The sequence below is a fragment of the Otolemur garnettii genome, unplaced genomic scaffold, assembly GCF_000181295.1.
Source record: "Otolemur garnettii isolate 467f Iridium unplaced genomic scaffold, OtoGar3 scaffold00017, whole genome shotgun sequence".
Lineage (NCBI taxonomy): Eukaryota > Metazoa > Chordata > Mammalia > Primates > Galagidae > Otolemur > Otolemur garnettii.
The window spans coordinates 5,974,664-5,988,012 of NW_003852412.1; the positions used below are offsets into that span (position 1 = coordinate 5,974,664).

General features: G+C 37.6%; 1 protein-coding gene across 1 annotated transcript in view; it reads left to right on the forward strand.

Moving 5' to 3' along the window:
* BDP1 (B double prime 1, subunit of RNA polymerase III transcription initiation factor IIIB) overlaps positions 1-13,349 on the forward strand; it is a 114,892-nt gene that overhangs the window by 78,600 nt on the left and 22,943 nt on the right. The window contains exons 24-26 of the mRNA XM_023510861.1: positions 404-788; positions 5,588-5,710; positions 12,354-12,390. Of these exons, the coding sequence (XP_023366629.1) occupies positions 404-788; positions 5,588-5,710; positions 12,354-12,390 (545 nt within the window). The remainder of the gene's footprint in view (positions 1-403; positions 789-5,587; positions 5,711-12,353; positions 12,391-13,349) is intronic.

The window sequence follows — 13,349 nt, forward strand, 5'->3', positions numbered from 1 at the left end:
GGATTCGAACCCGCCACCTTAGGTGTATGTGGCTGGCTCCCTAGCCGCTTGAGCCACAGGCGCCGAGCCTAATCCTGTACTCTATATTGGTTTTGTGTCTTTTATCCATTTTTCTTCTAATAATTTTCAGCTTTGTATATATTTCATCCTTTTTTCATATTGCAGGAAAAGATAGTCCATAATTAAACATAGGAAAAATTTATAATTAGTTAACTAAGAATTAACTCTGAATGAGAAACTAGTAGTTAATTCCTTATTTTCATAGCATAAGGTTTTAAAAGAACAGATGGTAGTAGTTCTCATTTTAATGACTGGAATTGGGATTTTACTCTTAAAGTTTGGTTTTTATTAAAATTATCCTTATGCATGTATGTATGACCATATTCTTATTTTGATTAAATAGCCGTCCACAACCGTTGAAAGGATCAAATTCCTCTAAAATTGCTTCTGATCAAAGAACTATTTCTAATGCAACTGAATGTGAGATAGATCATGGTGAAAAGAGAATGCATAGAAAGACTAAACCAAATGTCACCAGAGGGCGTGGATCAAAACGAATTCGGAGTAAGACCTCTAAGAAGGAACCTAGAGCTTCTAAGTCCACGCTGGTGACTCTTCGGGCTTCCCAGGAAGAAGATGAAGATGATGCTGAAGATTTTGAGTCTGACTATGAAGAAGAAAGTTATCATCTTGCTCCAGAAGAAGTAAACAAAGCTCCAGTTTTTGTTCCTATTGGTCTCAGATCACCTGAACCTGTTCCTGCTCAGATTGAGGAAACCATGGAAGAGGTATTTTGGTTTCTTTTTTTTAATTCTTGGCACTTTGTCTTACTTGGTTTTTCCTTCTTTTTTGTTTCTGGATCTTTATTGCTTTTAGTGAAATTGGGATTTCAAGAGTTCATTTTCTTAAAAACCTCTTCCAAATATAAATTTGTTTGGGGTCTAATGAATAGCTTAAGGAATTAGTGGAAGTAGCTTTGTGTGGCTCTTGTGATTACTCAGCCCCTGTGGCCCAAGTCCAGTAAGGGAATTAGTGTAACAATAGTGATAGAGGCTTGGCACCTGTGGCTCAAGTGGCTAAGGTGCCAGCCACATATACCTAAGGTGGTGGGTTTGAATCCAGCCTGGGCCTGGCAAAACAACAATGACGGCTGCAACCAAAAAATAGCCAGGCGTTGTGGCAGGCACCTGTGGTCCTAGCTACTTGGGAGGTAGAGGCAGAAGACTCACTTGAGCCTAGGAGTTAGAGGTTGTTGTGAGCTGTGATGCCACGGTACTCGACCCAGGGGGACAGCTTGAGGCTCTGTCTCAAAAAACAAACAAAGAAACAAAAAAATAGTGATAGAAATCTGCTTGCACTTATATCTGGAAGTTGCTTAATCTACCTTCTGATTAATATTTAAACATTTTGGCAGGTGTTTCTATTAACTCTTTGTAATAGGCTCAGGTTACGTTCAGGTTGGCACAAGAGGTAGAATGGACTTTTTTTTTTCAAAAAATTGTGGTAAAATAATTAATTTATCATTTAACTGTTTTTAAGTGTATAGTTTAATGCCATTAAGTACATCCATATGTACATGTAGTACTACCAGTACCAACATCCACCCACAGAATTAATTTCATCTTGTAAAACAAATTTTGTAGCCATTAAACAATAACTCTTCATTCCCCCTTCATTCCCGCAGCCTTTGGCAGCCACCATTCTACTTTTTGTCTCTATAAATTTGACTACTTTAGGAACTTCGTATAAGTGAAATTGTACAGTGTTTGTTTTCTTATGACTGTCTTATTTCCTTTAACATATTTTCAGGGCTCACCTGTATTGTAGCATATGTCAGAATACCTTTCATTTTTTTTTTTTTAATATAAACTGTCATTTATTTATTTATTTTTTGGCCGGGGCCAGGTTTGAACCTGCCACCTCCAGTATATGGGGCCAGCGCCCTACTCCTCTAAGTGACAGGCACCTCCCGAATACCTTTCATTTTTAAGGCTGAATAATATTCCTCTGTGTGTCTGTGTGTGCGCATGCGTGTGGGTGCCTGTCACTTTTTGTTTGTTAATTAATCTATCAGTGGACACTTGGGTTGCTTCCACCTTTTAGCTATTGCAAATAATGCTGTTGTGATCACAGTTACAGAGATACCTCTTTGAATCCCTACTTTCATTTCTTTTGGGGAAGTAGAATTGTTGGATCACAGGGTAATTCTGTATTTGTTTTAGCAAACTTCATACTGTTTTTCATAGGGGCTGTATCATTCTGTAGTCCCACCAAGAGTGTACAAGGGTTCCAATTTCTCCACATCTTCACCGATAGTTATTTTCTTGTTTTTATTTATTTTTTATTTTATTTTATTTTATTTTTTTTGAGACAGAGCCTCAAGCTGTCACCCTGGGTAGAGTGCCGTGGCATCACAGCTCACAACAACCTCTAACTCCTGGGCTCAAGCGAGTCTTCTGCCTCCACCTCCCAAGTAGTTGGAACCACAGGCACCCGCCACAATGCCTGGCTATTTTTGGTTGCAGCTGTCATTGTTGTTTGGCGGGCTCAGGCTGGATTCGAACCTACCCCCTTAGGTGTATGTGGCTGGCGCCTTAGCTGCTGAGCCACAGGCGCAAAGCCCCGATAGTTATTTTCTATTTTTTTTTTTTTTGATAGTAACCTTTCTAATGGGTTTACAGTAGAGAACAATATTTACCTTTTTTACTCTTCTGCTTCTTGGTATAACATTCCAACTTGGTCAAACTTCTAAATTTTCTCTTCTGCCTCATTTTATAATCACTTGTTGGCTTATAGAACAGTATGTTTGTATCAGTTTTATATAAGCATTTGTGATAGTTTCTGATAGTCGTTTGAAGCAGAATGAGTTAACTAAGAAAGTAGTGATAATAAGAGAAGCAGTAGGAACCATAAGATAATTCAAGTAATATTTAAGGTCATTAAGGTATTTGTTAAATATTAAGGTGTATCCTTAAGAATTAATGGATTTTCTGAATCTATAAAGTCACATTTATGAATGAAAGTCAAAATTTACCTTTATATTATTTACTGTTAATAACAATATAGTAAATGTTGTAAAGCAGTGGTTCTCAACCTTCCTAATGCTGTGGCCCTTTAATACAGTTCCTGTGGGTTGTGACCCACAGGTTGAGAACCGCTGTTGTAAAGTAAATGAGTTAATAAAATGGCATAAGCTAACTAAAATGATCCAAAATGAGGTTGTTTCTTGTAACTAAAAGTTCAAACTAAAGATAGCAAATGTAAGGTTTAGTTAAAATCAAGAAAATGCAAAGGAAAATTAATTGTGAGAGGATAGTAGGTTAATACTGCATGAGAGTTCATTCAGCTGTTTTGTATTTTTCTTTCTTTGAGTGAAGGCAAATTGCTAGTCTAATATAAGAAATTTCTTTCTTTTTTTTTTTTGTTTTTGTTTTAGAGACAGAGTCTCATTTTATCTCCCTCGGTAGAGTGCTGTGGCATCATAGCTCACAGCAACCTCCAACTCCTGGGCTCAGGCAATTCTCTTGCCTCAGCCTCCCGAGTAGCTGGGATTACAGGTGCCCGCCACAATGCTTGGCTATTTTTTTGTTGCAGTTTGGCCGGGACCGGGTTCGAACCCCCCACTCTCGGTATATGGGGCCAGCGCCCTACCTACTGAGCCACAGGCGCCACCCTAATATAAGAAATTCATGTTCTAAAATGTATCCCTGTATTAGTACAGACTGTCTTCTTCAATAGCATTAATCATAATAATTGAACAGAAAAAGGTTAAAAATTATGTATCTTATGGCCAGCTTGCTAAAACAAAGAAATTCATTTGTATGTTAGAAAAAATTTCCTTTAAAAAGCATTGAAACATAGTGTAATATTTCTCACTCATGAAGGAATATATAGTAGATGCCACAACATGGACAAGAACATCATGCTAGTGAAAGAAGCTGGTTCTATGGCACCACGTGTTATATGACTCCATAACAAGAGAGTCTGTTACCCAGGCTGTGTTCAAACGCCTGGGCTCAACTGATCCCCCCCTCCTCAGCCTCCTGAGTAGCTGGGACTACAGTTTCCTGCTGCTATACCCACTTGAATGTTTAAATTTATCCCAGACCTGTCAGATATTAGCAAAGAGTTTTCTTTAAATTTTGCATCTGATAAAACAGACACAGAAACATGAGTTATTATGAAAATATGGCTTAAAGGCAGATTCTTAGACTTGACTCTTTACTCACAGTTTCTGTTGAATCATGGCAGCCTTTTATATTCTTTATAAGAGAATGGGAACCAGATTGTATTGTATATATTTTAGGGATACATGAGTATCTTTTGAGCTCCCAGATTATAAGGGTCTTTGCCTAGGACTGCCAAATGAAGAGTGAATGTGAGTGACTTAACTGTTTTATGTTGTTATTGCTGTGAGTATTAAGAATCATGGAAGCTGTGGGGTTGTAGGGGCAATTGTGGCGGGAGTGGAATCATAGTCTTTTTAAGTGCTTTCAACTCATCTCTACTACAGCATTTATGACAACATATAGTTAGTTGATTATATATCTGTATCTCTTAGATTATGAGTTAATTGAGGGCAGGAACCAAACTTGTCTTATTGCACTTTGTATGCCTGTACCCAGAGCCTTCTGGGTTTTAGGAAGTACTCCATAAAAGTTAACAGACTAATGAAAGAATGAGGGTAAAATCAAGGCAAAGTGGCAACAATGGAAAATGAAATGCCAGGTACTAAAATTAGCCTTAGAAATTTTGTTTATGGTTGTGTTCAAAAACTATAAATGTTTACTTTTGTTGAGTTGCTGTTAATCAGTTTAAGCACACTACATTTCCAGCAGGGTGCATTGTGTTCTGCCTGTAAGCCTAGCACTTTGAGTGACTAAAGCGGGAGTATCACTTGAGCCAGGAGTTTGAGACCAATGTGGGCAACATAGCATGACACTGTCTCTACAAAAAATTTAAAAATTACCTGGGCATGATGGCACATACCTGTACTTTGAGCCACTCAAGAGGCTGAGTCAGAAGGATTACTTGAGCCCAAGACTTTGAGGTTGCAGTGAGTTGTGATTATGCCACTATACTCTAGTCTGGGAGACAGAATGAGACTGTTTTGTATTTTAAAAAAAGAAAGAAAGAAAAAACAATTACTACATTTCAGTTTCTTTTGTTTTTTTGAGACAAGGTCTCTCTGTTGTCTGGGCTACAATGTAGTGACATCATCCTAGCTTACTGCAACCTCAAACACCTGGGCTCAAGTGATCCTCCTGCCTGAGCCACCTGTGTAGCTGGGATTACAGGTGCATGCCACCACACCTATCTTAATTTTTGTATTTTTTTGTAGAGACGACGTCTCACTATGTTGCCCCTGCTGGTCTCAAACTCCTGGCCTCAAGCAGCCCTTCTGCCTTGGTACCCTAAGTGTAAGGATTACAGGTGTGAGGCAGGCCCATTTCAGTTTCTTAATTGTATATGAACATGGATCGTTTGTTCATTTTACCATTAATTTTACTTATTAATGTGGAAAATGAGATTTTGTTTTGCTGTTTGTAGTACGCCAAAGTAAAATATTAAAACTTTATTTTGACAGCTTGAAATAACCGTGAATGTCCCAGATATAGGATGCATGGCTGTTGTTGAGCATCCGCTCTCAAACACAGATGTGACTACTCAGGAAATGAAACAGGAAGAAAATCTGAACGTATCATCATTTGTAAGCATCCGTTGTAATGTTTTGGCCTTTTATTTATTTCCTTGAAAACATAGGAGTTTTATTTTGATAGCTTTTGGTTTATAAACTGTTAAGTAGCTAATTTTTCTTATGTAGGGAACTGTTAGTATGACAACAGCTTAGTATTACAATCATTATTCATAGTGACTAATCCATAGATTTTATACTTGACTTGGAAAGCATTTTTCTTTTTTTTTTTTTTTCATTTTGTATATAGATAAAGCTCTTAATATTCTCCTAGGCTTTTTTTTTTTTTTAAAAATCAGAATCTCACTCTCTTGCCCAGGCTAGAGTACAGTGGCCAGTTCACAGGTCACTGCAGCACCGCAGACTTAAATTCCTGGGCTAAAGCTTAGCTTATCCTCAGCCTCCCCAGTAGCTAGGACTATGGATGTGTGCCCCTATACCCAGCCTTTTTTTTAAAGAGATGGGGTCTTGCTATATTGACAGGCTGGTCTCGATCTCCTGGCTTCAAGTGATTCTCCCACCTCAGCCTCCCAAAGTGCTAGGACCATATAGACTTTTACATTAAAATTCTACTTCATTAAATTTATATTAAATGTAAATTACTTAAAATGTCTTTAGTTGCATTTTGTTTACACTCTTCCATATTTGGTAATTTGTTTTTGTAAGTGAAGAATTGGAATGGTAACTTTTTTAAAAAGTTGTTTTGGTGTTTTTTTGGAGACATTCTCATTCTGTTGCCCAGGCTAGAGTACCATGGTGTCAGCCTAGGTAACAGTAACCTCAGATTCTTGGGTTTAAGTGTCTCATCTTCCCGAGTATCTGGGACTATAGGCCTCCACCACAATGCCTGGCTACTTTTTCTATTTTTAATGGAGATGGGGTCTTGCTTGTACTCAGGCTGGTCTCAAACTCCTGAGCTCAAGGGATCCTCCCTCCTTGGCCTTTCATAGTGCTGATACTGTAGATGTGAGCCATCTCACCCATCCATTAAACAGCTTCATTGAGATAATTTGTACACCATAGAGTTCACTCATTTAAAGTGCATGATACATTGATTTTGTATGTCTTCACAGAGTTGTACAAACGTAGTTATGGTTAATTTAGGACATTTTCATCACCTCAGAAAGAAAACTGATGAATATGTTGGCAATTACTCCTCATTTTTTCCTGAACCACCCCAGGCCAGGCTAGGGAACGAATAACATACTTTTTGTCTCTATAGATTTGCCTATTCTGGACACTTTATAGAAGTGGAATTATAAAATCAACATATGTCAGTACTTCATTCCTTTTTGTAACCAATTAATATTTCATACAGTTATACTACATTTTGTTTATCCATTCATCCATTTGACATTTGAGTTGTTTATGTCTTTTGTCTAGTATAAAAAAATATTGCTATAAACATTTCACATACAAGTGTTCATGTGGATATGTTTTCATTTGGGGGCTTTTATTTCCTTTATTTAGAAATACTTAAAACAGATTAAAATAGATTAACTCTATCAAATAATCACTCATACGCATCTGACCGTGTAATTTCAACAGTTTGATATCATAACAAAAATCATTAAAAAAGTACATTTAATTTTTAAAATGTTTAAAATTTCTCATGAATTTATCAACGACTGTAAAATTACTATAAAACTTTCTTTAGGATTGGAAATTTCTGGAATTACTACATGCACCATGCAGTCTTATTATTAAAAGGCAAAAGCTAAGCAAACAATGAAATTAAAAATCAAAGTTATTTCTCATATTTATAGTGTATGAAAATAAGTCTCCTATCCAATAATCAGTACATAATATATTAGAGATTATGCTTTTGAAATAAATCTATTACCAGTTCCCAGTTGAAAAGATGCGGTAGAATACACAATTTCTTAAAACTTATCTCAAAGTATAAAAGCCCCTCATGAATGCTAAAAATATGCCTCGTAGGATTACAATATTGATTTCCAGACAGTCATTGATGAGGAATATTTGTTTCTTATCACTCTTCTGTCAGTATTTTGTGTCACTGGAAGGCTGTTTTCTCTCTAGTCCTTGATTGCTTCTTCTCATTCTTTGCATGAGTTAAGATATGTTTTCATTTTTGTTGGGTACATTCATGTAAGCGTAACTGCTGGGTCATTTAAAGAACTGCCAGATTGTTTTCCTAAGCTGCTATTTCATTTTACATTCCTACCGACAGTGTGTGAGGGTTCCTATTTTTTCACATTCTTATCAGCACTTGTTATTTGACTTACGTCACTTGACTAGTGAGTATGAAGTAATATCTCATTGTGGTTTCAAGTTGGATTTCCCTAGTGATTAGTGATGTTGTGCTTCTTTTCACGTGCTTATTGGCCATTTGTCCATCTTCTTTGGAGAAATATCTGTTTAGATCTTCTGTGAATTTTTTTATCGAGGTATTTGTCTTTTTTTTTTTTTCTTCTCGGAGACAGACTCTTGCTTTGTTTCCCTGGCTAGAGTACAGTGGTATCATCATAGCTCAATGCAAGCTCAAACTTCTGGGCTCAAGCGATCCTTCTGCCTCAGCCTCCCTAGTAGCTGGGACTACAGGTGCGCACCACCATGCCTTGGTAATTTTTCTTTTCTTTTTTTTTTTTTTGGAGCGACAGGGTCTTCATGTTTAGGCTGGTCTCGAATTCTGCACCTTAAGTGATTCTCCTGCCTCTCAGAGTGCTAGGATTATAGTCATGAACCCCCCACTTGGCCTGTTCGTCTTTTTAATGAATTTTAAGAATTCTTTATATATTCTGGATACAAGTCGCTTATTAGAAATATGTTTTGTAAGTATTTTCTCTTTTTCTGTGGGTTGTCTTTTCATTTTCTTGATTTTTCTTTAAAACAAAAAAATCTTAACTTTGATGAAGCCTGGTTTATCTAGTTTTTCTTTCATTGCTCATGCTTTCTAAGAATCCTTTGTCAAGGTGGTGCCCATAGCTCAGTGGGTAGGGTGCTGGCCACATACACCCAGGCTGGTGGGTTCAAACCTGGCCTGGGCCAGCTAAACAATGACAACTGCAACAAAAAAATGGCCAGGCATTGTGGTGGGCACCCATAGTCCCAGCTGTGTGGGAGCCTGAGGCAAGAGAATTGCTTAAGCCCAAGAGTTTGAGGTTGCTGTGAGCTGTGATGCCATGGCACTTTACCAAGGGCGACATAGTGAGACTCTGTCTCCAGAAACAAAAACAATAACAACTACAACAAAAGAATCCTTTGTCAAATCCAAGGGCCTAAAGATTTATGTCCATTTTTCTTCTAATAATTTATGGATTTTTCTTTTACGTTTAAGTCATTGATACATTTTGAGTTAACTTTTCTATATAGTATGATAGTCTCATTATTCAACTTCATTCTATTGCTTGTGGCTATCCAGTTGTCCTTTCACCATTTGTTTGAAAAGACTATTCTTTTCTTAGTCTTAGTACCTTCATCCAAAATCAGTTTTCCATAGATGTATGAACTCTGCGTTCTATTGATCTGTGTGTCTGTTATTATGCTGGTGATACTGTATTGATTGATGTTGATTTTGTAGTACATTTTGGAATTAAGAAATGTGAGTTCTTCTACTTCTCGCTTTTTCAGGATTGTTTTGGCTATGGTGGGCCTCTTTTATTTCTATACGAATTTTTAAGTCTTACCAGTTTCTACAAAAAAGTCTTCTGGGATTCTGATTTGATTCCATTGCGTCTGCCTGTCAGTTTGAGGGATGATGCAACCGTAACAATGTTGAGACTTCATCTATGAACATGGGTTGTTTTCCCATGTATATGGATCTTTATTTTCTTTCAACAATGTTTTGTAGTTTTTAGAATATGAGGTTTGCATTTTTTAAACTCTTTTCCAAATATGTTATTTTCTGAATGGGATTGTTTTCTTAATTTCATTTTTGGATTGTTCACTTTAAGTGTATAGAATAAAATTGATTCTTATATATTAATTTTGTCTCCTGCAACTTTGCTGGGCTCTTTTATCTGGTAGATTTTTAGTGGATTCTTTAGTATTTTCTATATGGAAGATCAGGTCATCTGCAAATAGAGATGATTTTACTTACTGCTTTTAGTGTTACTTTCCTAGGATAGCTGTAACAAAGCATAGAGCCCCTTTAGTTTATGATGAGGTTACATCGGAATAAACTCAGCATGATGTTAAAAACTCCTCTAAGTTGCAAACTGGACCACAAAATGCCTGATATAAGACATATAAAATGTATTCTCTCACAGTTCTAGAGTCTGGACGTCCACAATCAAGCTGTTAGCCAGCCGTGTTGGTTCCTTCTGGAGGATTTGAGGAAAAACCATCCCATGCTTTTCTCCTGCCTTCTTTTGGTTGCCTGCCGTCCTTGTCATTCCTTGACACATGGCAGCGTAATTCCAACTTCTGCCTCCATTGTCACAGACCATTTTCCCCTTGTGTGTGTTTATGTCTCCTCCTCATATAAGGACATCAGTCCTGTTGGGTGAGGGTTAGGACCAACCAACCCTAATCCAGTATGACCTCATCTAAACGTGATTGTATCTACGAAGACTCTGTTTCCAGATAAAGTCACATGCACAGTATTAGGGATTAGGACCACAACATGTCTTTCTGGGAGACACAATTCATTCTGTAGCACTTATTGATCTGAGTGTCTTATCTTTCTGCTCTTGCTTAATTGCCCTGGCTAGAACCTCCAGGTCAATAGAAGTGGTGAGAGTGGACATTTTTGTCTTGTTCTTTATGAAATTAGTTGTGAGTTTTTCATAGATGCTCTTAATCAGGTTGAAGTTTTTGAGTGTTTATTGAGTGTTTTTACCATGAAAGGTGTTGGAATTTGTCATATTGGTTTTTCTGCATCTATTGAGATGTTCATGTGATTTTAAAAAACTTGTATTGATTTTTGGATGTGAAACTTAACTTTGAATCCTGAGAATAAATCCTACCTGGTGATGCTGTATAATTTCTATATGTTATTGGCTTTGGTTTGCTAGTATCATATTGATGATATTTATTTCTATATTTATAGTAGATGGTGGTCCATAGTTTTCCTTTGATGTGAATTCCTACTCCCATGGGGAAGAATGTTTTCCAGCTGGCACCTGTAGGGCACTTGTTTTCTTGGCTACAGCAGTCTGAGTCCCCAGCTTGGTGAGCTGGGAGAAAGGAAGGCGAGAACAGTCTTGATCCACGTAGATGCTATCTTTTTAGTGAATTTTTATGTACTTTTTTTTTGGTGGTAAAGTTGTACTCTGTTGCCCTCAGTAGAGTGCTGTGGCGTCATCATAGTTCATAGCAACCCCAAATTCCTGGGTTCAGGAGATTTCCTTGCCTCAGTTTTCCTGTTAGCACAGACGGGGGTCTTGCCCTTGCTCAGGCTGGTCTCAAACTCCTGAGCTCAGACAATCTTCCCACCTTGGCCTCCAGAATGCTAGGATTACAGGTATGAACCACTGTGCCTGGTTATGCTTTCTTAAATAGGTGCTTCTTCATTTGCTTTTTGCCCTTAGGACCATTTCTAGAAACTTTATGTTTTTTTACATTTATTTTAATTCTATTGTTATTTTTTTGTGACAGAGGCTCACTCTGTTGCCCTGGGTAGAGTGCCCTGATGTCATTGTAGCTCACAGCAACATCAAACTCTTGGGCTTGAGCAATCCTCTTGCCTCAACGTCTGGAGTAGCTGGGACTATAGGTGCCCTCCAGGACACCCAGCCAGTTTTTCTATTTTTAGTAGAGTCAAGGTCTTGCTGTTGTTTGGTCTGGTCTCAAACTCCTGAGTTCAAGCAATACATCCACTTAGGCCTCCCAGAGAGCTAGGATTACAGGTGTGAGTCACCTTGCCTCACCTTGCCTGGCCTGTTTTGTTTTTTTAAATCCGTTTTCTTGGAGAGTGAGTCATTGGAGCTCCTCAAGCTGTCACTCTGGGCAGTGATCTTGTAACTTCCTAATTTCTTAAAATTCATTTAAGTTTTAAGCCACTTAGTAGTGTAAAAAACTTGCAATACAGGCAGTCCCTGAGTTAAAATCATCTGATTTACATACAACTCACACTTACAAATGGAGGCTATTACAGGTAGTAGGAAAATGTACCTATTCCAACTTACATCCAAATTTATCTTGAGAACAAACCTATAGAACCGATCTTGTTCATAACCCAGGGACTGCCTGTACCCTCCAGGCCTTGGTTTTCACTGGGCAAAACCCTGCAGCAGATATGACTAGAGTTGAGGAATTATGACAGTGAAGAAGTAAAGTAAGAATGATAGATGTATGTAGCAATATGATCCAAGTTAAAATTTGCACATAATAAAAAGGAAAATCGGGGCTAAGAGGCAAAGGAATTTGGCTTTTAAGTTATTCTTGTTCTTAATGAAATTTTATGAATGATTATAAATTAGGAAAAAAAAGTTTCCACTTTAGGACTAAAACTATAGAACAACGTGTTCAAAGTAGTTCTTTTTGACAAGGAGAATATGTATTTAGGGAAATATTTACTTAAGATGTTACTTTGACAAGGAGAGACTTGACTTTGACAAGGAGAATATGTATTTAGGGAAATATTTATTTACTTAAGATGTTACTTTGACAAGGAGAGACTTTACTTTGATAAGGAGAATATGTATTTAGGGAAATATTTATTTAAGATGTTACTTATCTTTTCCTCTTTTAGGAAATGACCACAGGTGAATATACTCAAGATGAACCAGGTAACTTAATAAGGAAACTGCTAAAGCTACTTGATTAATACTAGTGCAATGATTTATAATAATTGGTGATGGTAAATGAGTCAGTTTATGTGGGAGTTGAACAAAAAGATTTAGCTATTGAATATTTTATATTGATTAAAAACTTGGATTCTATAAATGTTTTACCTTAGAAGGTGAGTTAAGAGTTAAGTGTTTGGTAAAGAAATATTTACTGAGTGTTTCTTTTGTATCTGCACAGATGAAAGCATTTTTTTGAAGATATTATTATTATTATTTTGAGACAGAGCCTCAAGCTGTCCCCCTGGGTAGAGTGCTCTGGCATTACAGCTCACAGCAACCTCCAACTCCTGGGCTCGAGTGCGTCTCCTGCCTCAGCCTCCCAAGTAGCTGGGACCACAGGCGCCTGCCACAACACCTGGCTATTTTTTGGTTGCAGCCATCATTGTTTTTTGGTGGGCCCGGGCTGGATTTGAACCCACCATCTTAGGTGTATGTAGCTGGCGCGTTAGCCGCTTGAGCCACAGGCACCGAGCCTTGAAGATATTTAATAGCAGGGAGGTGTTTGCAGTGAGTAAAATCTGCAGTGATGATTTCTTTATTTGTAGTATGCAGCCAGAACAAAACACTCCTGTAGTAAGAGAATATTGATACAAAGGATATAGAAACCTGTCATTACAAGATAAATATCTGAATTAAAATTTTATTTATTTATTTTATTTTTTTGCAGTTTTTGCCTGGGGCTGGGTTTGAACCCACCACCTCCGGCATATGAGGTCTATATCCTACTCCTTTGAGCCACAGGCGCCACCTTTTTTTAATTAATTAATTAATTTATTTATTTAAGACAGAGCCTCAAGCTGTCGCCCTGGGTAGAGTGCTGTGGCATCACAGTCACAGCAACTTCCAACTCCTGGGCTTAAGCGATTCTCTTGCTTCAGCCTCCCAAGTAGCTGGGACTA